The sequence below is a fragment of the Balearica regulorum genome, chromosome 6 (genome assembly GCF_011004875.1).
Source record: "Balearica regulorum gibbericeps isolate bBalReg1 chromosome 6, bBalReg1.pri, whole genome shotgun sequence".
Lineage (NCBI taxonomy): Eukaryota > Metazoa > Chordata > Aves > Gruiformes > Gruidae > Balearica > Balearica regulorum.
The window spans coordinates 18744948-18769747 of NC_046189.1; the positions used below are offsets into that span (position 1 = coordinate 18744948).

The following is a 24800-nucleotide window of genomic DNA, read 5'->3' on the forward strand; positions in this document are numbered from 1 at the left end:
GAGAGGTAGTAAAATTGGTAATAGTGTTTTCTTAAGCTTCTATGTTAGATGTTTATTAACACCTCTTGTTTATTTTAAGGCTAGGGCTAGCAAATGTTGCAGCTATCTTATAGTGTATTAAATTGTGGTAATGTTTGTGAAAGTAAGTCCAATTGCAGCAACATGTAGTGAGTGGAAAGGACAGCTCTGTGCTAAAGAAATGCAGTCTTTAGAAGGAAAAAGTGCTGTGCAATCATTTGATTGTTAGAACATGGGAAGGAAGGAGGACTCTTACCATGAACAGTAGGATATTAGTGGTAGGTATGTGGAGTGACAGGTGAGGAGGAATAAAGAGAATTTGAAGCAGTTGAAGACAATTTGTGTTGTCATGTCAAAAAGAAGAGGAAGGAAGAAGGAAAATACTTGAGTACTCCAGAAAAACCATAGAAAACTATCCCTCTCCTAACTAAGGATTCAGTGACTGAACTGTAAACGTGAATCTAGTGGCCCTAATCCCTTAATACCTCTTTGGGGAAGGGTTTTGGTGTTATTACTGACTTGCAGAGCAGCATACGTGAAGCCTGTCAGCGTCATAGTTCATGTAAAATTATGCGTGTGGTGACACTTGTCAAACCTGTTTCTCTTTCAGGTGTTTGCCAGATGTTTTAAAAAACATATGTAGAGATAGCACTGTGAATGTGTTATTGACAAAGGTCGGTGTCGTGAATGGCTTGCAGATAACCTATGCCCAAAAGATCCTCTAGCACTTCTCCTGCAGAGGTTCTCAAACTCTATGGCCTGAAGGCAAATGGCACACAAAAAGGCCGCGTGAGCATCTCTTTGTCTCTGTATGTCCAGAATTGAGAGCTGCTGTTGCTCCTAACAGCAGTGGCAATGCTAGGGAAGCAAAATACATTTGGGAACCTTGTGCTAAGGTTCCAAAATTCTTGATTGGCTATTTGACATGCTTTTGTATTTTTTTGCAATAAAGATACCATCTGTCTCTGTAGAAATGTTTGTGAAGAAAGTCTCTGCTCAGATCTACTGCAATACTTGTCATGCAAAAATTTGCCTGTAACTGCGAAGTAACAATTGTATAAAATTCTCAGTGTTAGTGAACAGTAGTATTGCATGTTTGAAAAATAAAAATGCTGCTGCTGTTTTACTGAGGTGAGTTGCTGTAGTAGTAAATATTTTGAGAATTTACGCAAGATTCCAAGGGGCAATAGTGCTTTTTTTTTTTGTAGCTCACCCCTTTGTGCTAGTAATTTAGCAGCAGCAGAGCTAACTTGTCCATCTGTTCTAGCTTCATTTTGGCGGCATTTCAAATACAGATTTCCTTATCTTTAAAGATTGGGTTTTGAAATCACAGGGTGTATAGTTCTGGATTCTCAAGTCCTTGGCTTTCTTAAAAGGTTACCATACTACAGTAGTGTTCATGCTAGTGAGCAGTGTGTATCTTACATTAATTTGCTTTGACAGCCTCAGAAAGTTTGGGAACAAATTTGGATTGAGATTAGGTTTCTTTATCTTCCAATTTTTGGCCAAAGGTAGCTTAATAAACAAGGTATTAATCACTTATATTCCTGCTTAACTGGATCAGTGCTTTTTTAAAAATTAGTCTTACTGTTTCATTCTGGAGTTAAAAGGTTTGAGTTCTGGTTGAGACTGAGCATTAGTTTATTGTTGGGTTTTACTATGAACTGATCACTCTTTCATTCACTGGGTAAAAGCTTGCAAATCAAGTGACTGGAGAGAAATTCTGCCATCCTAAGGTTCAAAGTCAATTGATTCCAACTACCTGCTGATGGAAAGTTGCTACACTTTTGTTTCAGGAACCTAGACCCAGATCATCAAATTAGTGCTGTTCATGGGTTCCAGGTTTGTGTAGGGTGAGCTGCCTTTGCACCTTTGGAATTGCTTTAGGGCCATTTGTGCTGGTGACAGCGCTGTGCGTTGTGTGCAGGGAACACCTACTGATGTAGTGCTTTCCTAGAGCAAGTGAGATCTCTTTGAAACTGATTATTTGAACTTAAAACTGATCATACAAAGGAAAAAACAATAGTGCTATCCAATATGTTCCTGTTGATGACAGCATGAAAAGGAAGTAGATTTATTGGAGATTAACTTTCTCACGAATAGTAGGATATTAATGCTGGATGCCTGGAGTGACAGCTGAAAAAGAGCATTGAGAGTTATGCTTATGAGCAGCAGAGGAAATAATTGGAAATTAGTTTCTTAAATAATCTGGATTAATAATAAGTTATTAAAGTTGTTTTTCTGCTGGAGGATTTTGGTGGCTTTTTAACAGTTATTTTGTACCTCTATTTTTGAAGAGTCCCCTCTAGTTAAGTATTTCCAAAGTAAAAAGTTTGGCTGCATCGAGGCTGATGAACTGACTTACAAGATGGCCTATGAAACAGCAGACTGGATTTTAAAATAACATATAGGTAGATAACCAGGCAATGGCTTTATATGGTATTTTGATTCCTTTAGATATTGGAATAAATTTGGACTATGCTGTTAGATTGCTCCTAAGTGCTTAATGCTTTACTTCTAGCTGTGAATTCTTATAGAAGATTGATAGCTCTGCCAACATTTGTCCACAATAGAAGATGGGTGGATTAATTTCAAGATGGAGGGTAAGTAAAATCATGTAACAATATAGTAATCTTTAGTCTAGAAGATGGGAGTACACAGGACATGTTTCTTAATGCCTATTGCTTGACTGTTAATGCTGGTTGAACGTTAGTGCTAAACTTTTCTCATTTAATATGTCACTTAAAGTCCAGTAGCGAGACATAATAACCAAAAATATTCTCTGCCAAATCCCTAAACTGTGAAGTTGTGCAGCTGTCCTTTATTTCATTTGCAGTTCCAGGCCTGGGACTGGTTTGGTTAACTTATAAAAATACGGTTTTAACTCTTTCTGTAAACCAGAATAGTTCTGTGTTGCTTCATTGGGATAAATACAGCAGCATTTGTGACTTGAAAGATTGGTAGCTATTTTAGGTCAAAATGAATACATTCATTCTATGTCTGATTTAACAAATATTTTGGTAGCTACTTATACAAGTCTTTCTTCCTAACTGTTTTTATTGGCTTGTATATTATTGAATAATGTACTGAGTTTGAGGAAGAGGCACAAGGTTTTTGACTACTCTTCTGGCAGGTGTGAGTTGTTTGAGTCTAGGTTTGCCTTTGCATATTATCAGTTGATTTCAGAGCCTCCCATACAAAACTCCTTTAAAGGGAAAAGTTTAGGTGAAATGCCAGTTTTGTTTAATAGAAACAAACTTACTTTCATGGTGATGCAGTGTGGGCTATGTTTTTTTTGAATTTGTGGCCTGAAGATGGGCAAAGACAGTGGCTTTATGCTCAGAAATTAGGAAGGATTCCTAGAAGGTGGCTTCCAAGTTGCTCTTAAGGGGAATTTTACTGGAGATGGTAACGCTTATTTGCAGTTTCTTATAATTTATTTTAGAGCATGTGTCTTTGTGGAATAAATAATAATAAAAGGCTGAAGTTCTCAGGTTAGGGCTTCCTGTATATATTATCTTTGTTTTGTTTATTCCCTCGACTCATCAATTCTCTCCTTGTTTTACATCCCACCCACACATCCATTATTGCTGTGCATGCATTATAGGTTTTAATCTTTTGTGGCGTAGGAGAGAAACCTTCAGTTAATAGTAATACCAAATGTAAAATAATGATTCATTAGTCCCTTCTATTTGTCAATATTAAAGTAGGAAAACTTCTTACCTTTATGTAAAATATATTCATAATAGATTCATATTTTATCTGCCTTTTTGTTAGGAAACTGTTAATGTACAGTAATCCTCAAAATACTGACTTTTTAAAAGTGAGATTAACATCTTTGTTCTTTCCCTTGTAAGCAGGCAAAGCCTTCCACTGTAGAAGTGTTAGAGAAAATTGATAAGGTACGTATTTGCTTTTTGGTGTTTGTTTGATTTTTGTTTAGAAATATGCATCCTTTTTGCTGGTCATGTATTTCTTCCATGTCATGTAAAGTACTGTCATGGAATTTTAAATTATTGTCCTGGTTTTGGCTGGGATAGAGTTAATTTTCTTTCTAGTAGCTGATATAGTGCTGTGTTTTGGATTTAGTATGAGAATAATGTTGATAACATGCTGATGTTTTTAGTTGTTGCCAGGTAGTTTAGTGTTTACATGAAGTCAAGGACTTTCCAGCTTCCCACGCTCTGCCAGGTGCACAAGAAGCCAGGAGAGCACAGCCAGGACAGCTGACCCAGCCTGGCCAAAGGGATGTTCCCTGCCGTATAATGTCATGTTCGGTGTATGAACTAGGGAAGCTAGCCAGGATCGCTGCTTGGAAACAGGCTGGGCATCGAGTGTTTTGCAGGTGGCAAGCAATTGCATTTGTGCATCACTTGTATTATTATTACTTATTAGTTATCCTATTACACTGTCTTTATCTCAACCCGTGAGGTTTTTTTTACCCTGTTCTCCTCCCCATCCCACGCTGTGGGGTGGAGGGGTGAGTAAGTGACTCTGTGGTGCTTAGTTACCTGCTGGGGTTAAACTATGGCAATTATCTCAATAATTATTCCAGTTGGATGTACTAGAGATTCTGAGTTTCAGATGGACTGCCACCTTTTTTTCCCCTTACTATTAGTCACTTTAAAAATACTGTATAATGGAGAGTGAGAAATTACAGTTTAAATATTTATTTAGAGAGCCTGAAATGGGAATGAATGTGAAGTTGGCTTGATTACACAATTATAACTAATGGTTAAACTCACACGTAATGGAAAATGTCACTAATGGGAAGTTCCATTCATCAGGCTCATTAGAAAAGCTTCAATATATGGTTTTAAGTATAAGAATTGTAACTGTAGTGGTAGTAAGTAAGGTCAGGGGCAGAATAACTGAATAGATGGTTCAGTAATCAACTGTGATTTTTAGCCAGAGTTTGTGACAGAAGTCTGTACTCTATGGGGAAATTAACTGTTTTGAAATATGGTGTTGATATTTTTGTTTTCCTTTTAATGAAAGTGTGAGTACTCCTGTTGTCACTTGAAATGTGGTCAAAATGGTAACATAGCAGAGCATTGCTTGATCACTTATGAATGATGCTTTTTGGCATATTAATGTTTGGGATTTCACTCTTAATGTAGAGAAAATACTGAAATGAAAGCATATGAAATGATGGAGAGGTTTAAGCTGTTTCCAGTGTTAGTGGAAAAGTATTAGAAGCATTTGAAATTCATCAGGTGCCTGATGAAAGTTTTAGGATGTGAAGTACGGTTGGTAGTTATTTATGTGATTGTAAAGACTGCCATTCATAAGATACTGGCATTTTCTCTGTGTCCCAAATATACTAACAAATAGGGAAAAGGGCTGATTTGTAGTATTTCTTCCCAATAGTGATGTGTTACTGCTAATACAGTGCAAGTGGCCCATATCATAACTTTAATAGTGTGATTTTTATTTGTGCTATGACAGTTATCTTTGGGCAAATGTTATCACTTATCAAAAAGCTGCTTGACTCTTCTAATCAAGTATCAAATTGATATGGCTAATTTTAGCAAACACTTAAAGGTGGATTAGTAAAACCACCAACAAATTTCACTAATAAAGTTGAACCCTGTTTATTTACAGGAAATACAGACATTAGAAGAATTTAGAGAAAAAAATCAGAGGCAACAGAAACTATGGGTTGGAAGGCTACTTCTCTACTCTTCTCTTCTTTACCTTATCACCTGCTTAGTTGTATATTTTTGGTGTCTTCCTGATGAATGGACAGCAAGGTTGATTATGACACTTCCATTTTTTGCATTTCCATTGATGTAAGTAAATACACCTTTTTTTTTTCTGTAACTGCTGTCTCTGATAAAAGGAGATGGAAAATATATCTCAGCAGGGGTTTGGGTTTGCTTTTGACAATCCTTGAGTTGTCATAACTTGCTGAATTTTTTCTTTTAAAATAAATCCAAGTAGTTAGGCAGACACTTTCTTTGAGGGAAATGTCTCTCATGGGGGTCTGGGTTTACTGTAGAACTAAGTCTTACCATCAAAAGTTGTTAGCATCTAAAGTTACTTGGGTTATCAAAATTATACTAGGGCTAGAGAGACACCTGTATCTGAACAGCTGCAAGGTCATGTAATATGAGCAGAAGAGCATTATCTTGGGTTTTATTTCTATTGCTATTTGGAAGAGTTACACTACTATATGAAAGTGACCTAAGGTATGTTGTCTGTGTGTGTGAAATGCAGTGTATAAAACTGGAAATGGAGAAACTTACTTTTATATATTAGGTGACTGTTAACATAGAAGTGACTTGAAAGGTCATCAGCCTAAATACGTTGAGGACTAGTTCTACATAATTAGCTGTTTTTCTGGAAAATCATTGATTGATTTCTTCTACCCGAAAATATCCTAACATCATTGGATGTCAATAGGAGAAGGTGTTAATCTACTTTTTTGTTCCACTGAGCTGATTTGTTGCTTATCCTCATGAGTGGCTTTTGTTCTCTATGAAAACTTTTCTAAAGATAACAAAATGGGCTCCCACCTCACTAAACAGCTGCTTCTCTGCCTCCTCTTCTTGTAGACCATCAAGGAGGAGAAGCAGCCTACTGAGCATCTTTCCTACCAATGGGGAGCACAGTGCATTTACTAATTTGCCGAAACGAATGTCATAAATACTATCAACGTTTGTACAGCATCTTTGTATGAAAACATGACTTGTCAGTTCCCTAGCTTTAGGCTTGAAAGGCAAAGTCAAATGTAAATATTTAAGGCTTTGCAAGATTGATTAGTGTGGGTCAGCATAACATAACATGCAAAAAAAATACTTGAAGATGCTTTTAGTATGTCATACTGTTATGCATAATGTACTAATATGCTGCTGTTATGGAATCCTGTGGAGAAGATACATGGGCAGCAATATCTTGACTGGAAAGGATTAATATAGAAATTAAAGCTCAAATTAATCTTTGGCAGCAACATGAATTGATTTTGCTCTTAAGGACAAGGATTTGAAAGACTTTGTTAGTAAGAGAGGCTTGCTCACGCTAACAGGGAAGGCTTGTAGAAGAGGAAGTATTACCAGCCTCCCTTCACTTCGGTGTATTAGGATTAGTGTAGAAATGAAAACTTAAACATTACTGAAGGTGATGGCTTCTAGTGCTGAGGTGTGAATTTTCACATTGGATTTTTATTCTCTAGTTTGTCCTCCAATTCTGTGGGGTTTTTTTAGTAGTGGGTTATAAAATTCTGAATTAGATATTGTTTTAACAATGTTTAGAATTAGGCTGTTGTTCTCTTATGACTTGCAACTGTTTATCTGTTTTTTTTCTCTTAAGCTATTCCCCTTCAGCTTTTTTTGGCAGATATGAATGGCAAGCAACTGCCAGCTTGTCTTTGCTCTCGGTCAAGAGGTGACTCCATGCTGAATGCCTGGTGCCACCCAGTAATAGCTCTAGAGATTTTTCAGCCCTAATCAAACTGGAATATGTCTGCCTTTTCAAGCTTGCAGTCAGTCACCAACTTATTTCTGCCTTAGGTCATTCCCTCAGGGTCTCAGCAAGTTACTGATGCTGGTAGAGTGAGTTAAGTTCTAGGAATATATAACATTAATTTTAAATTTATATTGAAATATCTGAAAAGTTGAAGAAATAATTAGCATGTTAGAAGAATGCTGCTCTTGAAATGACTTTCATTTTAATTAGATTCTGTTTCATCTTGTATGTTCTGATTTTCAGAGAAATGTTTTTATTTTGTAAAATTAGTCTGAAATAGTCCGTTAAACTTTCACATCAAAGTTCCTAAAGAGGAAATGTTTTTTATTTCATGAAGTCCTATCATATATCTATTAGCTTAGATTACAGCTTCAGGTAGAAGACTCTTTATTAAGCATATAATAAAAAAGAAATAATGCTTTTGCCTGTGTAACATGGTCTTTAAGGCAATTCAAACCCTGTAAAACATTTATTTCTTTTGATACTTTATGAAAAGATGCATCTTGCATTGTGTAAGCAGGCAAAGCCATCTGTATTCTTAAAGTAGTTATTACAGCACACCTTTGAATGTGGAATAGAGTTAAACTTCTTTCTCTCTTTCTCTGACTTTGGATAGGTTACTCTCATGTTCCAGTTGTCTAACTTAACTCATGCTGTGTTAATACTTGCAAGCATTTTGGGCTGGGAAGCCCTTATATAAATGCAAAAGATGTTCTTACGAATTAAGTCAAAACTCTATTTGAAATCTGGTAGCCTTTTGCCTGCTTTAAGCTGGTTGTAATTCAGAGAAACTTTCTAGCCTTTTTTTTTTTCTTCTTAAATGAAACATTGCAACTTTAGGCTTTATTATATAGTGCTTGGCACTAGGAGGGTTTTGGATAAGATGCTTGGAAGAACTTGGAAGTGTGAGATTTGCCACTTGGCTTAGCCCAAATAACTTGCCAGAAGTGTCAACTTAATAATTATAAGCAATTCTAAGCTTTAAAACAAATGAACTCCTGATGATTGCAGAGAGACCTTTCAAATGTAAAATGGTCATAGATCAGTTTAACTTTATCTTGAGCACAGATAAACTGCTCCATTGTTTGAGCTAAGTCAGCTGAAACCCTACGGAAACTGAGTGGATTCAGAGCTCTGTAAAATCGCCAGGAATCAGGTCAGTTAACTCTACTTGGGAGAACATTTGTACAATAGCAGTATCTCATGGTTTTCATTGGTATTGGATTCTTCCCACAAATCTCCCGGGTCTTAATTTTGGGCCTTAACTGGTAAGCTTGGTTTTCTGGATGACATGCATCATAAACCTATCGAATAAGAAGTGATGACTAAGTATTTTTCAGCTAGCTGCACATACCTCAATTTTAAAAAGTTCCCACTGAACATTTTAGCAAGTGACGATGTTACTTGCTGCTGCTGCTTCCTTAGGATTTCTGTGTGTAGTAATACTTAGTTAAATTTTAATATAGGAGGATTTTATTTAAGTCAACATTCATGTCTTGTTGACAAGATACTAATTTAATTTTTAGTTTTCTATATAAACAGTGTTTTTGAAGATTTCTGTTCTTTGTATTTGCAAAGTTAAAACTTCATCTGGTAAATCTTCTGCATTAACTATCCTGTTTGCTAAATAACTTCAAAAATGGTTACTGCAATATATTTTGATTAATATAATTCTTCTTTCTGTTTTAAAGAATCTGGTTTATAAGAACACTGCTCATTTTTTTCTTTTCCAGAAGGACAGAAAGGAATAGTAAGTATTTTTTCTGTCTTTTTTTAGAATGTGGAACTAGTTGGGAATGATGCTTGCTATGAAAATGTAAATATTTTGGATAATTCGGCTTCCAGGAAAGGCAGAGTAGCCTTTGGGTTGATGCTGAAATGGGTAGCATTTGCTAAACTGCTGTTTCTGCCACACAGTTCTTGAAAGAAAAGGAAGGAAAGTGCTTAATCTTTCACTTCACTTACAAAATTGTGGTAACTTTCTCTTGTCTTTGCATGTGTCAAAGTGTAGTAGAATAAAATGTAGTGTAGAAGTAGGAGCAAAGGAAAGGAAATATAAACAATAGTAGTAGTTCCCTTAATACTTGCATCTTGCAAGTATTCCAGCAGTCTTAATCTGTTATCTTTATGTATAAGAGATGTATAGCAGATGTGTTTAATTTATTTGTCAAGATAGCTTTTTCTCTTCCAAGTTCTCCAAAGCATACTTACATTTTCCTGAGTGGAAAAGGGATAAGCAGGTGGCTTTGTGCTGTTTTGAGAGCTAAGGAAAGCTGGGAGTCATGTAACTTAAAAAAAAAAAAGTAATGCAAGTGTTCAAAGATATATAAAAAGTTGTTAAAGAACATGCAGATTCATTCTAATGCAAAATTTAAGAACTGCATCTTTGGCACTGGTCTGCAGTAGTTAGAATTCATTTGAGACTTTCTCTGAAAGCAGTCCAGCCTGTAACAGTATCTCATGGTGATGTGAGCAGTAATACAGGCAAACCTCAATGTTGCACTATGTTTTATGACTTGCAGAACAACATGATGTATTTAATTTGCGACAGCTTACGAGTTAAACATCACTTTTGGAATTTTTCTTAAACTTAATGTTTGCATTTGATATGCAAGCATAGGACATACATTTTTATGTAGAAATAAAATTGTCCATATATTCTGTGGTGCTGTGTGATTCATTTCTAAGGCGAATATATATTTGCATTTCATGGCTGTATAAAAAAAAGTGTGTATGTTTTTCTAGTTTGCTTAAATGTCTTTATTGCTGTTTTTAGCATACAGGCAATCCTGGTGCTTTTGTTGAATCTGAGTGTAAAAGGTTTTAGTAGATGTTAGAACATGGCAAAAGGAATTATTTCTGCATTATTCCAGAGATTGGGTAAAAAGGAAATGTTTAACCTCAAAGATACAAGTCCTGTATCTGGAAAAGAGAAATCAAATACATAGTGCAAGAGTTACAGCAGTAAAGCAAGAGAAGATGTAACTGAGAGCAAACTGGCAACGGAGTGGCTTAAGGCTGGCCTTCTATTCCAGGATGAGTTAATATAACACATTGAGTCACTGGAGATGATTACTTAATACTATAAAGCTCTGGGCTGGATAAGCAGCATACACTGGTTTTTGGGAACCATGGACTGAATGAGGAAAATTCCTAGTGAAACAGTAGAAAAGGTGATACAGAGAGCTTATGGAATTTCAGTTCTTAAGACTGGTCAGGCAGACGACTGTTGAGGAAGATTTAGGCTAATCTGTCCCAAAGTGTGGGGGAAATAAATGAGGTATGTTGCAGGTATTGACTTCTCTAGTATGAATTCTTTTTTTTTCTGTGGGTTTAATGAAGATGAGATATATTGGTTTCTTGAGAGTACTTTGGAGTAATTGCCATTTGGCCACGTTGGAAGGGGCAGGTGTTTCATGAGGCTCTTGTTGAACACAGGAGGTAAAGTGATCAGAAACAAATGTGCACACTTTAAATTGGTTGCATGGCTTTGTGGGAGGCTATGCTTGAAGATGTTCTAGGCATTTCTGTACCAAAAGCAGCTTCTGTTTCTTAAGTAACTGTTAACAGCTGACTTTATTGTGCTATTTGTGTGGCTGCGTGACACCACGCTGCATTGCAGTGCATTTCAAGGTGTTAATCTATGTGGGGCTATGTGAGAGGCCCCGTTCTAATATAAATGTAAAATTTGGTAGAGAGAAGGTACCATATGAATTTGAAGATGCGCTATCTTGTGTGGTCCAGCCCAGTGCTAAATATGGTCTTGTTCCATGTCCTATTTATCTTAACTAATAAGGGAATATTGTAGTTAGTCTTTCATTGTGTAAACTCTCAAATATGTACACACCCAGTTTTAGTATTTAGCACATATAATAAAGTGGTTTATTCTATGAAAATGGGTTTCTACATTCTGGAAGAGTTTGAGTAATTGTGTTCCCTTAATTCCAAGTAACAGTAGTGTTTCTGAAGTAACTTTAAAAAGTGTGTATAGCATACTTATATACTTTTTTGTATCTTTATTTAAATATATTTATTTAGTTTAGGTTTTGATTTTTTTCTTGTAGTTCTATGAAGCCTTTTCTTTTTTTAAAAAAACTGAAAAATGGGTCAAAATAGCTATGTCTTACAGGAAGTGAATTGCTGGTGTCCAGAAGAGCTGAGAAAGGGACAAAAGTTGTTTTTTTTTTAAACTCTCCTTGCTCTGAAGGAGATATTAGCAAATGGATTTATCAAGATAATATCTTCTATATTAGGTGATAGTTTATTACAGTGAGTTTCCTGTGAGTGCCAAGCCACAAGCATTAACTTAAAGGAAAATCCCATGTGCATTTGACCTTTCTTTTTCTCCTTTCTTTTAGAGAGGTTAGGTGCTGTGCCTACTAGTTGTAACACAGTCTCTTAACATTTAGTTCTAAAATGATCTTCTGGTAGCTTTTCTTACCAAACTGGGGGTTTTACTGTAGTCTGAAAGTATTGAAATGGTGAAATAAATTGAGATTTGAAGCTCAGAATTGACCTGGCATTTGAAACTAGCATGTGCTAAGAGGCTTATGTGAAATAATGAAGCTAGTAAATCTGGTACTCAAATAGATATATTAATACTTAGACCGCAGGCTTTTTTCTGTAGTTTGACTCATGAGATTAAGTGTATTTGGTCCATTGTTGTACCAGTTTTAATGTAGGTCAAAGCAGGGCACTGGCTAGAATTGGTTTGCTTAATGAGGAAATGGTACATAAAACTTTTTAATAGTTACAACAGTAAAGTGATAACAGTGGGCTATAACTTACGAGCAGTTTCAGGATTTAAAATGATTTATTTTTCACATAAAAACTTTAGTTACTTTATGCAAAGTTTACTAATGTTGTCAGGTTCGTAGTGGTCAGTGTATAATTTTTCCTGATCTTACAGGATGACGTCAATGTTTAGTGTGTGCTGAAATTCTCTTATTTATATTTGAAAACTAATGTATGATGTCCTTCTTTTAGATGATGCGCTGGAAGATTTAAAATCTCAAAAGAAAAAAATAGTAAGTAAAACTTCAAGAAAAGCTGGTTGTTATGGTTCACTACAGTGTTTTTGCATCTCTACAAGTTGAGTTTGATGGTAATATGTAGATGAAGAGTGGAGAGAGGGAGGTGAAACTCTTACCATTCCTCTGTTTTCATACATTTTCTAGTACTGCACAAGGTTTTCCTTACTCCACAATTACAAAGTGCTGCTTGCATATGAAAATAAATTCTCTTTGTAGTTAAACCTACTGTTTTAGTGTTGCTAGATACTATGTAAAGTGATTCTGTTTTGCCAGAAAATGAAAATGTATGCTTTAACCTACTCATTGCTGACTACTTTACTTTGTGATTATAAAAAGCATTAGATATCACACTGATTTAAGAACATAGAGTGTAACTATAATAGTTACTCTCTCTTAATGTTTTGTTCATAAATAGCAAAAAGGACTTCGATCTTGTCCGGATTCACTTTTTCATCAAGTAACAGATTATTGTTTGTATCTTAAATGCATCACCACTTATTTCCCATCCTCCTCCATCTTACTTTTGTACTACATATTTCTTCCATTATATTCTTTCCTCTAAAAAAAAAATAATTTGTCATGTATCAATTCTATCAAGTTGTCTGAGGTCATCAGTTTTGTAAGATGTGTGGTTAACAGTATAAAACTGGTGTATGCCAAGTATTTGCTTCAACTGGATCAACACTTAATCTCAGTAAGACAAATTTGGGGTGGAAAAGATCCCAAGTCTTGGATAAGTTACGTTCTTTGTGAAGTTTGTAACACTAAAAGCTGTTACCTCTCTACCGAATCATTCCATAAGGAAGTTCTCTATTTACTTATGTTGTTGGCTTCATCTCCTGGCTTGCAAGGCAAAACTTAAAAACCACCAAAACAAAACCCCAGTCAACCAAAAAACACACGCTTCCTTCCCCTCACAACAAAACAGCCTTTCTTCCCCCAAAAAACTCCAAAAGTTTTATTATGAAGCTTTATTGTTAATGAGTTTCTGGAATTGTTCACCTCATGCCTTCTGGATTTTGCCATGGTAGCTAAATTAATAAAAAAACCCACAACAAAACTACCAAAAAGGAGTCAGGTAAGAGTGTAATATTATGTGGGCTTTGTAGGGGAAACAGATCTCACTGATTTTTCCACGCTGTTTTTTATCAGTTTTAAAGTGTAGATGTAAAAATGGTAACCTGTAACATAGTTATGTCATTGTCCTTTGGTAAAGAGGATTTGCTAATATTTATATCTGCTAATCTTTATATTAAGGAATCTATTAAATGGAAGTGACCTTTGGTTGGAGAGGCTTATGTTTTCTGAGAAGGAAATAAATGAGTATAACTTTTTAAATTTTATCTAATGAAAATTGCTTAACTGAAATTAGTTAATCTCCTAATTCACATAGTCATTGAGTAGCTTTGGAGGGAAAGTTCTTAGAACAGAAAAAGCACAATGGAGAGCAACCCAGCTTTTGGGGTCTTAAATGCAAAGCCTTCATTTCAGTTAAGTTTACATTTCTGTAATCGTGAAAATCTTCGTATTTATTCTAGAAGAACTAGTAATGCTGAATTTTTTTGTGTGCGAGAAACACTTCTTTAGAGAAAAGGCTTTGAATAAAAGATTAGTCAAGAAAAAGCTGGTTTATAAAGGGGAGAGGTTTTTTTACTTTGGGAATTGATGCTGTTGAAACAAGACGTAAATGTATTTTGCATATGCAAAAAATCAAAACAACATCGTAGAAGAGTAGGCAGTACTTAAACAACTGCACAAATGCTTTGCGAACTATATAGAAATTATAGCGTAACTATGAAGAGTTTAAACCTAGACGTATAAATTACCATTAGTATATATGCATATCAAGCTTTAATGATTAAAGACAAACTTTTAAATAGGATTAGTAAAACAGAGTTTTGGGAAGTCCAATAACCTATAACTCAGCTATTTTTCAATCTGAGGGGAATAAAAAGTCCATGATTACCTCCTGATCTTGTGGGTGCCTGGTTCCTAGCAAGACTTCTTACAACCTCCTGAATCAGTGTGGTGTTGGTATTTTTTACTCTGAAGATTGACTCAGGAGTTTCATCATAATTTAAAGGTATTCAATTAAGCGTTAAAATTAGATTGTAATACATAAAACAGCATTTTGAAATGAGCTGAAAGTGGATGCAGGTAATGAGACAATGTAACCTGTATTTTAGATAAAAACACTCATAAAATTGCATTCTGTAATAATTTGGTTTTGATAACATTCAGATTTGGTTTTGTTTGGGATTAACTTCCTGAGGACTATCTGAGGTTGTGAATAACTGTAGCAATGCCTACTTTTTAGTAAAACAAAACAAAAACCTTTACCAAGTAAAATAATGGGAAGGGGGGAGGGAGAGGGAGAGGTTTTTTTTGTGTTGGATTCTGATTTGTTACTAAGTTTGCAAATAGGATTAGTTACTGAGATATTTACATTGTGATCCTCAAAGTAGCTGGAATAAGTAAATTATGTATTTCCTGTCTATTTGTAATGCAAATTGTTGTCTAGGCACTGTCAGCCTGCCACAGCAGCTATGTTTTTTCACTTATTGCAGCTCAGCTACCCGATTGCGGGAGAAATCATATATTGAAGACAATTGTCCTTTTGAAAAATGTTACAGTACTTGTGTTTTACAGACATGTGGTCCTCCTTTTCCCCCCGATGATGTTACTTACGTGCTGAAGGGTACCTATAATGGAGTAAGCTCCTCATCTACTAGATCTAATGCCCTGGTAGCTGTGCAACAAGCTACTCACTAGAACTTTGGTTCTGTTCAAAAGGCTTCAGTCTTTGGTGGCATAATCACATGTATATTCATGTGGGTAAAATACCTGACAAACACAAATATAGATACTTCATCTGGAAATGCCCACTAATGTTGTCTATCCTGTACTTTGACTCAAAGTTTGTGTAATACTTTCCACAAAACAGACTCTCTGTGCTACTTTTTTCCTAGTGAATGCTTTAAAACATGTTGAGTGTTTCTTTATGGATTGGGGGTAGGGATTAAGTTCATTAACTATAATTAAGGCACTACTTCCAAGATAGAACTTTTTTCCCCTCCTTGATCATAAGGCATACTGTGGTTGTATTTGTGACTGTGTTACTGTAATTTTGGCCTTAAGAGCTCTCAGTTAATGAGGATGTCAGCCCTTAAGCCTGAATGTATATAGATGGGCAAGTTCAGAGGGTTAAGCATATTAAAGCAAGGGCACAGGACATGTATTAAGCTGCTACAAGTGGGAATTAGTGGAGACTTTACCTGGAGCAGCAGTCTTAAAGATGGGATAATTCTTAGCCTGAGGACAGAGTTGTGAAGATAGTATAGTAATCACTTTGCTAATGTTAGAATTAAACTTTGCTGAAATTTGCTCAGCTATTCTGTTATAGTAGGCTAAGTGTAGTATTAGACTCAATCATACTTTCTAGCCATTTTGGCTAAGAATTTAGAAAAGTGCATCTGTTAATTTTCCAAGAAAAAAAAGAAGTCTCATCTCAAGGCTGCCTTGGAGTTATGTTGTTAATGGAAAAAAAAATGCAGCATGTGAATTTTGTTATTTAAAATGACTGTTTAGTGAACTTTATACCTTCAGCCTTCCAGGTGTAGAAAACTGTAGGTATTTCGATAACCTTCACTGTGTGACCAAGAACTCTACTAGGAGTTGATTGCTGTATAAGCCCAGTCTTGTCTAGCAAATATATGCTAGAGTACTGCAGGCATGCAATTAGAAGCTCAAAATATGGTTGAAAATCATGATTGAATGAGGTATTTTTTTCATGCAGTGTTCACACAAAACTGTTACTTTAGTTGTTTTACTGTTTGCATGGGTCTGTCCAGAGTACACTTTAGTGTTGTGGCTTAAATTATTTATTTCCTATTTTAAGGAATTTTTGCTATGTGTATTTGCATATCTTGTAGACTGAAATGAATCTTGTGACTTTGTGTGAACGTAAAGAAATACCTCTTCATAGTTGTCTTTGACGTACTAAGTAATTAAATTTAAGAACTCATGTGGTAGTATGGTGAATAAGTAGTTTGCACTGTGCCAATACTTCAGACTTCCAGTTGCTAACTTGCATTTACAAGAAGCTTAAAATACATTACTCATAATACTTTTGAGTACAGGCAACTGATGATGTTGCCACAGGAATTCTGTTTGGTTGCCAGTTGGAAAGGAGGCCATCCGTGCAATTATTCATAGGAGAGAATGTGGTACATGACCATGCTTCTTTATTAAGATGTGGTTAATTCCATGAAATAAGTTTGAAAAAGCCACGATTAGGCTGGTATTAACTTTCTTGGAGACTTCACTTGTGATCCTGGTTACTCAGCATTTAACCTCGATAATAATAGACTATGAATAAGCACTTGGCAGAAAGTAGAAAATGTTTTTGTGGGAAAAGTTTTGGATCCGAGAAGAGTATATTATGGAAAAAGAGCAGGAGATGTTGAGCAATATGCTGCCTTAGCAAGCCCAGTGCTCAGCACTAGGTTAACCTTTCCAAGGTTATGCTTCAGGATGCAAGTGATTCAGAAGTCCAGTATGATGTGCATTTATAAATTAGTTTGGTGTGGCAGTGCACAAGCTGGTTTCTTCTGCTATGCAAATGTAGAGATAATATTTAATTTTTACACAGGCCCTTATTTGCTTCTGGTAATTGTACTAATTTTGCTCAAAGAGTAAGTAAACTTTGACCTGTTTGATTCCTTATCTGGTATTGTCAGCCAAATTTAAATTGGTTTCGCTTCTAGAATACATTTCTCTAAAAATCATGAGAACTGTGAGTGTGCTTATAGAAATCTTGACAATTTCTATACATTTTAAAGAAATTTGTAAAGAGTCAGTTGTGGAACTGAATTCTTGTTCAGATTCAGCTTTACTAGAATTATAAAGCTATAGATGAATTTCAAAATAAGAGTAATTATCCAGTAACTGTAAAATGTGAAGAATAACTTGTGATGAGAACTAAATTTTTCCATTTCAAAAGAATGTTATTGTTTTTGCAAAACTTACATATCCACAAATAACTACCACCCTATCTAATACTGCTATAGCCAGAACTGTGTTAGATAAGGAAAGTGTCAAGTGATGGTGGAGCATTCTGTTTTTTTTTTCCTCTTCCTAAAGGTCACTTTGTCCTGCAGAAGAGTATTTCTCATTTTTCTGTGTGGCTTTAAAGACAATTGCCTGCGTTATGTGTTCATTGATGTAAAGTGACTGGGGTTTTTTATTTTGATTTGGTGGCCAGATACTGACACTGACTGTTAATACTTCCCCACTCTGCAGCTTCACCTGACTAGCCTTTCCCCTTCATGTAAAGGTCTGCCTTATGGTTTTCACTTTTATAAGCAATAAATACTTTGTTTTTCCTATTAGACCCTTATTTCTGATCTTGCTGCACTGTGTGGCGTTTGTTTTACAAAGTTAGTGGGTTAACTCCAAAGTCCTGTTGAAATACAAGTTTAGTAAATTGATTTTTACTTCCCTTTTCACTCCCTTTTGTTTCAACAGTCCTTAATTAACAGCCTGGGTAGTATTCCTTGCCTTAAACTTCTGGTAGTGTGTGTAGGAGTGAGCTGTTAAATGAATACTGTGCATCCATTAAAATGAGTGAATTTTATTTAGCTTCTGAGGTCTATTCCTAATTCTGAGGTCTGTCTAAACGTAAAACCCCTACAAGGTCTGTATATGCAGAATTCTTGCTAGCTAAATAACGGTCTAAAATCATGTTAATGTGCACCACTTACTATTTTAGCAGTGATAAATGAGTTTGAGAGAACTTAATTTTTTGACCACTAACCTTTTCAGTTTTGCAGTTTATGCCAACAGCAAACTTAAGAACAAACAAAGCCCCCACTTGTAGCTGAACGTGGCCATTAGTCAGCATATCTAGGAGAAAAGGTCTGCTTAAGATACTGTAAAATGCATTCTAATTTCTTTACATATTAGCTGTTTGTCATAACTTCAGCTATCTTCGTTTTAAAGTTAAGCTTCTGATGTTGGCTGTTAACCACTAAAATGATACTTTACTAGTGATTACTTTTTTAATTAAGCCCATGTATTAGCTATAAAGCCACTTGAGTGCATTGTAAATAAAACGCTGTAATAATGAAGTGCTTTAATTACACTCCCTAAAGTATGCATAGTTCTCAGTAAATTTTTTATTTAAATTCTTACCGTGTTCCCTTTTTTCTGAAAAGCAGTTTGAATAGCTGTAAAGATGGAGATCCAGCCTTTAAAGTCATTTGAGCAAATTCCATGGTTATTCTCTAGTTAGTGAGTTTTCACAGCATTTGCAGCAAGCTAATTGCTTCTGCTAATAAATAATCTAAAATCGATGCTGACAGCAGTTAATTGGCACAGAGACTTTATTCTGTAAAGCACTTGGCTAACGACCTTCCTTAAATTAATAGCATTAAGTGCTATGAGGAAATAAATCTAAGGAATTGCCTGTCATTCGCTTGTCATGTCTAATAACTTCCAATAATGATGGCTGATAGATTTTTGCACATTCCATTATTGAAGTTGGTGCATGTAATTATTCTCCTCATTATATGTAAACAATTAGCAATATTTGGTGTTTCCTTGCAATAAAGCTGTTAAATACAAGTAGCCCATTAGAGTTTAGAAACTATTTTTGAAAGCAAAATTTAATTTCCATTGAATACAGCAAATTCGCAGGTATCTGAACTTGCTACTGGTTCATTGGACAGAGCATCACCTTTTGGTAACATTAATAAGCTGCTTGTAAATGGGAGGATATGGGGGGAAAATTCTTTGAAGAATTCTGTATTGATGTGTGGAACTTTTTCTTTCCAGCTTGAGGAAGTAATGGAGAAGGAAACATACAAGACTGCTAAATTAATCCTTGAAAGGTTTGATCCAGAATCAAGTGCAAAGGTAAGAATCTTGGTATTGATACTGATGTAATATGAAAGGTACTATGGAGCCAAACATTCGGATAATGTTATTTATAATTAATTGGCAGGAGGCTGAACTGCCATCTGCTGGAACACCTGCAACCCCAAGACCCGGACAAGGTAATAGCCCTGTAAAATGGCTGCTCTTTAGCATAGGTACTCGTCTTTCATAGCAATTTCCACTCTAGAAGTCTCTCTATGATAAAATTTGTAGATCAATTGACCTTTATTTAGGGTTAATAGACTGTTTATTAGACTATGCCCATTACTGTTCTGTATTTTTCAGACGAGATGTATTGCTAAAACCTGATGCTCTTCTCAACAGCAGCATGTTTAATGCTGCCTGATGCTAAAGCAGAAAGAAAATTAACTTGTGGCATACTTGCAATTTTTCTAGGATGCTAAGGTGCTTTCAAATCTTACGTAATGTTCATTGACTTAGCTTTTCAATTCTGTTTCTATTTCTGGCTAGTTAAACCTTTCCTAATTCAGTTCTTAAACTACTTTTATATGGTGGATAGAGAGATTCCGCAAAGCTAGTGCAGAAATCAGATATTTTCTAGATGCAAAGAACAGACAGTTCTTCACTAATGATGTTCCATTTAAAGGTGCTATTGAATAAAATAAGAAAAGAAATAGAAAAAACTTGCATGTGTTTCAAGGAAGCCTTGTTTTGAGATTGCACACGCAGGTTTCAAGACTGAAAAGATCTCACCCCCACACTCTCCCAGTAGATTGTTTGCATTAAAAATGTGGACTGTGTACAAGCAAACTACTGTTAAGTCTTTCTTAAACTTTTCTTAAACTCAAGTATAAAAAGCTGTAGTTAAACTGCAAATGCTAATATTAACACAGTATAAAGGCCACTTTGTATTACAATACTGAAGATACCCACAAAGAAAGTACTAATTTGCTGTTATAACCACTTTAGACCTGTAGGGGCTGGTGCTCAAAACGAACTGCAGAATCTGATGTGCATAACTTTCCCTAAAATAAACAGATTGCTTTAGAACATATATTAGCGTTGTCAACTTTGTGTCTAATTCTTGCAAGTAACCAAACTTTTATTTGGCTTATTTTCTGCTCTTGGGGTTCTGACTTTGATGGGTGCAGAGAATCTGGATTTACTAACAAAGGTGTTATAAGGTGCATGGTCAAATCCACTGTTTTGTTTTTGCCTAGCTTCAGATTGCCATAAAAACATTTTTAGCCTATCCTTACATGTTGATGTTGACAGTGAGTAGTTGCAGTGCAGGACGTTAGCAGTAAAGCTTTTATCTCTTCTGGTATCCTAGGCACAACAGCTTTTTCTCAATTTGCTCCTTACCTGTCTCTCCTATCATTCCATTTCTACTGCATTCATAGGGTGTTAATTTTTAAGGTTGAAGGGCCATTCTGATACCCTATTCTGTTCTCTGTCTTCATATGACTCATGGGTGGTTACCAAGAATTTTCTGTTATACCTGTAATGTTTAGGTAGTCTGGTTTTTTGGTGATTTTGTGTTTGTTTGTTTTTAACTCTACTTATCCTTCTCCTTGAGATGTGTTGGAAATCACCCCAGAAGTAGGGTGACAGATCTGTTTGTAGAATGCAAGTAATGCTGACCAGGAAATGAAAGTGCCTGGAAATGTGTGTTTCTGTGTAGAGATAACTAGCTATAAATTAAATAGACAATGAGAAGTCTTTAGTCACCCTGGGTTTATTAAGAGAGATCACCAGCATTTTTTAAACTCCTTAGGAGTTATAGGATTGTTCTCTTCCCCTCTGCCCAGGCTGTGTAAGTAGTAATGGTGACAAGTGAGTTGCTCAGTCTCTATTAGTTAACTAGTCTCATGTGTGTTTGGGTTTACCCAAATGTGTGTGCTTTTGATCCAGGTTCCTGAGTTAGTCAAAAGTAGGTTAGTTGGATCCAGCATATGGTGTGTCATGTTGATTTTGACTTGAAAATTAATAGAAGGGCTGTGAGGGAGAGGTTGAGAGTGAGAAGTATTTCTGAGCGCCTAGGAGTAGATTAAAGAGTTGTTGCTGAGGAGTTTGCCCATGCGATGTATGTTTAGGGGTTTTCATTTAGGGCTAGCTATAAACTGGACTCGTGAACCTGGTGGAGGGCATATTTCAGTTTAGTTTCATTTGAGAAGAATGTAAGAGCTGCTCTCCAAGACTGTGGTGTCGGGTGAACCAGAGATCTCTATGTGGGGACACAATTGAGAGAATGTAAAGGACACTTCTGATTCAAACATTATTCAACTTTTTTGGGTGCATCCACATTAAAGTAAGCAATTTACTTTATCCTGAATAAAAGTGCAGTTTAGTCTTGGCAAGAATTTTGGAAAAAACCTTTGTAAGTTATCATGCTTTACACTTGGATTTGATAATCTTAAGGGTCTTTTCCAGCATAAATGATTTTATGATTCTATGTGATTTTGTTCATATACAGCACAACTTCCTTTTTTTCCTTTTCCAATCTGGTCTCTAACACATAGAATTTAGAATCGGTGCTGCTTTTTTGTCCATGTAAAAGTAGATATTCAGACTATTGTATTTTGTAGATGCCTTATAGTTCAGGAGGAACATACTGTGTTTGACTTCAGTTTGTGAAATTGTGGAGACTTTCTAAATAACCTGTACTTCGTATGTGCAGTAATTATTTCAAACTTTAGCTATCAGAAATACTAGCTTATTGCTGCTCATGCTAAATAATATCTGCCCAAAACAAATACCAGCTTCTGTGCAGTATATAACTTACTGTAACTAGATGATACCTTAACATGGTTGTGGTGTAATTTGGTGTATGCAATAAGTGGTAGAATTATAGTGATTGGGAATAATAAAATATCTGTTAACAAGTTAACATTAAAGCTTCCTTGGTTTTTTTGCTCACTTTGGACACAAACTAGCCAGGCAGCAGAACTCATTATCTTGAGCTCTGTAATTGAGTCTTTAAGAGGGTAAATAACGACCAATGTCCAATCTGATTACACAATGTTGCATATGAGGCAGCTGATGAAAGGTTAGTTAGTAAGTTGGTATGTTTTTGACTTACCAGTTAAAATGGGAATTTCTACATCATGCTAATTAGTAGATTCAATCAGCATTACATTGCTCAGAAAAGCAACTGGTAGCACCCAAATTTTCATATGTATTTAGCTCTTTTTCCACTTTTTGTGATTTGGACACACACTTCTTAAGTAATTGTAGTTCTAACAGATGACTTAAATGAATCTGGAGTTTGGCATAAAAAACATCTGGAAATCCAGAAGGAAAGGAATTTAAAAACTGAAGTGCAATTTTATCTATTCAGAAATGTTTTGAGGGGTAGAGTTAATGAACATATAGTTAATCAGTACTTTGGCTATGTGAGGAAAAAAAAAGGTAATCGTAGAATAATAAAATACCAGGTTGGAAGGGACCTCAAGGATCATCTGTTCCAACCTTTCTTGGCAAGAGCTCCGTCTAGACAATAGCATTGTCTAGACAAGATGGCCCAGCAGCCTGTCCAGCTGAATCTTAAGTGTCCAATGTTGGGGAATCCACCGCTTCCCTGGGGAGATTATTCCAATGGCTGATTGTTCTCATTGTGAAAAACTTTCCTCTAGAGTCCAGTTGGAAGCTCCCCAGGGTAACTTGCACCCATTACCCCATGTTTTTTCCATGTGACCCCTTGTAAAAAGGGAGTCTTCATCTTCTTTGTAGCCACCCTTTAAGTACTAGAACATGGTGATGAGGTCACTCCATAGCCGCCTTTTCTCAAGACTAAACAAAACCAATTGTCTCAGTGTTTCCTCATATGGCAGGCTTACCATCTTTTGATCATCATGGTGGCCCTCATCTGTACCCTCTCTAGCCTATCCGCATCTCTTTTGTATAGTGGGGACCAAAACTGAGCACAGCATTCCAAGCATGGCTTGGCAAGTGCTGAGTAGAGTGGGATAATGACTTTATCTCCCTTGTTGATACAACCCAGTATCCTGTTGGCTGTCTTTGCTGCTTTGTCAGTGGAATAAATATTTATCAACAATATCCTGTTGATGATATGTTGTTGATACCTGCTCCCTTCATTTTGCTAATACAACTGTTAGCAGGTCACTCCATGACCTGAATTAAAAATCATGCAATAACAGATGGATGCAAGTTGTGAGATGGGCATGAGGAGGAAGAAAGAAAACTCTTGGTTGGTCTTTGCCACTAAAGCCAACAAGTTATGTGAACTATATTTTGACCTGCATTGTGCTCTAGCTCTTTAAAAATGATGAATTCTTCTCTATAAAAATCAAGGGATTTTGAAGTGAGGGAGAAATAAAATAGTTATGCTTGTAAACATGAAAGATACAGCTGTCTCACCACTGGCAATATCTTGATATTCTTTAAGAGATCATACTGAATCATCAGTTGTGAGTAGTAGCCCTGTTAAGTAATGTGTCTGCTTACGTATCTGTACTGTTCAGTGCTGGTAACTGTAGAATTTGTACTCCAGTGTGCTTGAAGAAAAAAAATGTTCTATTTTTAAATTATTTATCTTCATATAGTTGGTTTGCAGATGCACAAAAGTCATTCAGGGAAGAAAAAACCTTGGAAGACTGCAAAACTTCATTCAAACTACATCAGCAGTAGCTGTATATTGTGTTAGCATTGAGACTTGATGGACATGTTACTCGGTTAACTTGTGGAACTTGAATGGAAGTCTGGAACTCTGCAAGAGGCTCATTCTTAATGCATTGCATCTCAAAATAGACAATTTGAGAAGTATATAGATCATATCCAGTTACTGCAGAGAATATTAGGGCTGCTATTGTGGAAGCAGACAGCAGGTTTAAAAGGCATTAGAGTTGTTCATGGGCAACAGGGTTTTAGCATCCATATGTGATGCTAAAATGATTAGACAGGCCTGTACTTTCTAACGTCCCTGACAACGTGTTTATGGATCCTGGGGATGGTATCAGAGATGTAGGCAACAGAAAGCATTCAGATTTGTGTGTTGTCATTAAATAACATCTACAACCACTCTAAGACATGAAATACTGGGATGGATGGGCTGTCGGGCTTGCCAAGGAGAGCATTTCTCTTTCTCATAATGTAAATTCTTCTGGTAACTTCTTTTACTTGGGGAGCAGCAGAGTGTTGGCAAGTTTTTTTTAAGTATGAAATAAGAATAGGATAAAAGCCAAGTGAACTTCTGAGTGGAGGGGGAGGAAAAAAAGCGCCTTGTGAATAACCTGATATCATTTTGTGGAAACTAGTGATGAATCTTGCATTCTTATCTCCGTAATGAGACTAAAACTACTGAAGCACATCTCTCTAATACTGACTGTAAAGTACTTAGGCTCAACATCTTTGTAGAGGCAAAAA

General features: G+C 35.9%; 1 protein-coding gene across 9 annotated transcripts in view; it reads left to right on the top strand.

The window, feature by feature from the left end:
* The window catches only part of LNPK (lunapark, ER junction formation factor), a 44308-nt gene that overhangs the window by 1512 nt on the left and 17996 nt on the right, over window positions 1–24800 (top strand). For 4 of the 9 annotated variants that reach the window (XM_075756572.1, XM_075756581.1, XM_075756573.1 and 1 more), the window contains exons 2-8: window positions 2540–2621; window positions 3876–3920; window positions 5623–5810; window positions 9177–9235; window positions 12472–12512; window positions 19353–19433; window positions 19522–19573. In XM_075756572.1, coding sequence (XP_075612687.1) covers window positions 2595–2621; window positions 3876–3920; window positions 5623–5810; window positions 9177–9235; window positions 12472–12512; window positions 19353–19433; window positions 19522–19573 — 493 coding nt within the window. In that variant the 5' untranslated portion in view covers window positions 2540–2594. The remainder of the gene's footprint in view (window positions 1–2539; window positions 2622–3875; window positions 3921–5622; window positions 5811–9176; window positions 9236–12471; window positions 12513–19352; window positions 19434–19521; window positions 19574–24800) is intronic. The other 5 variants (XM_075756575.1, XM_075756578.1, XM_075756577.1 and 2 more) reach the window with 2 other exon arrangements.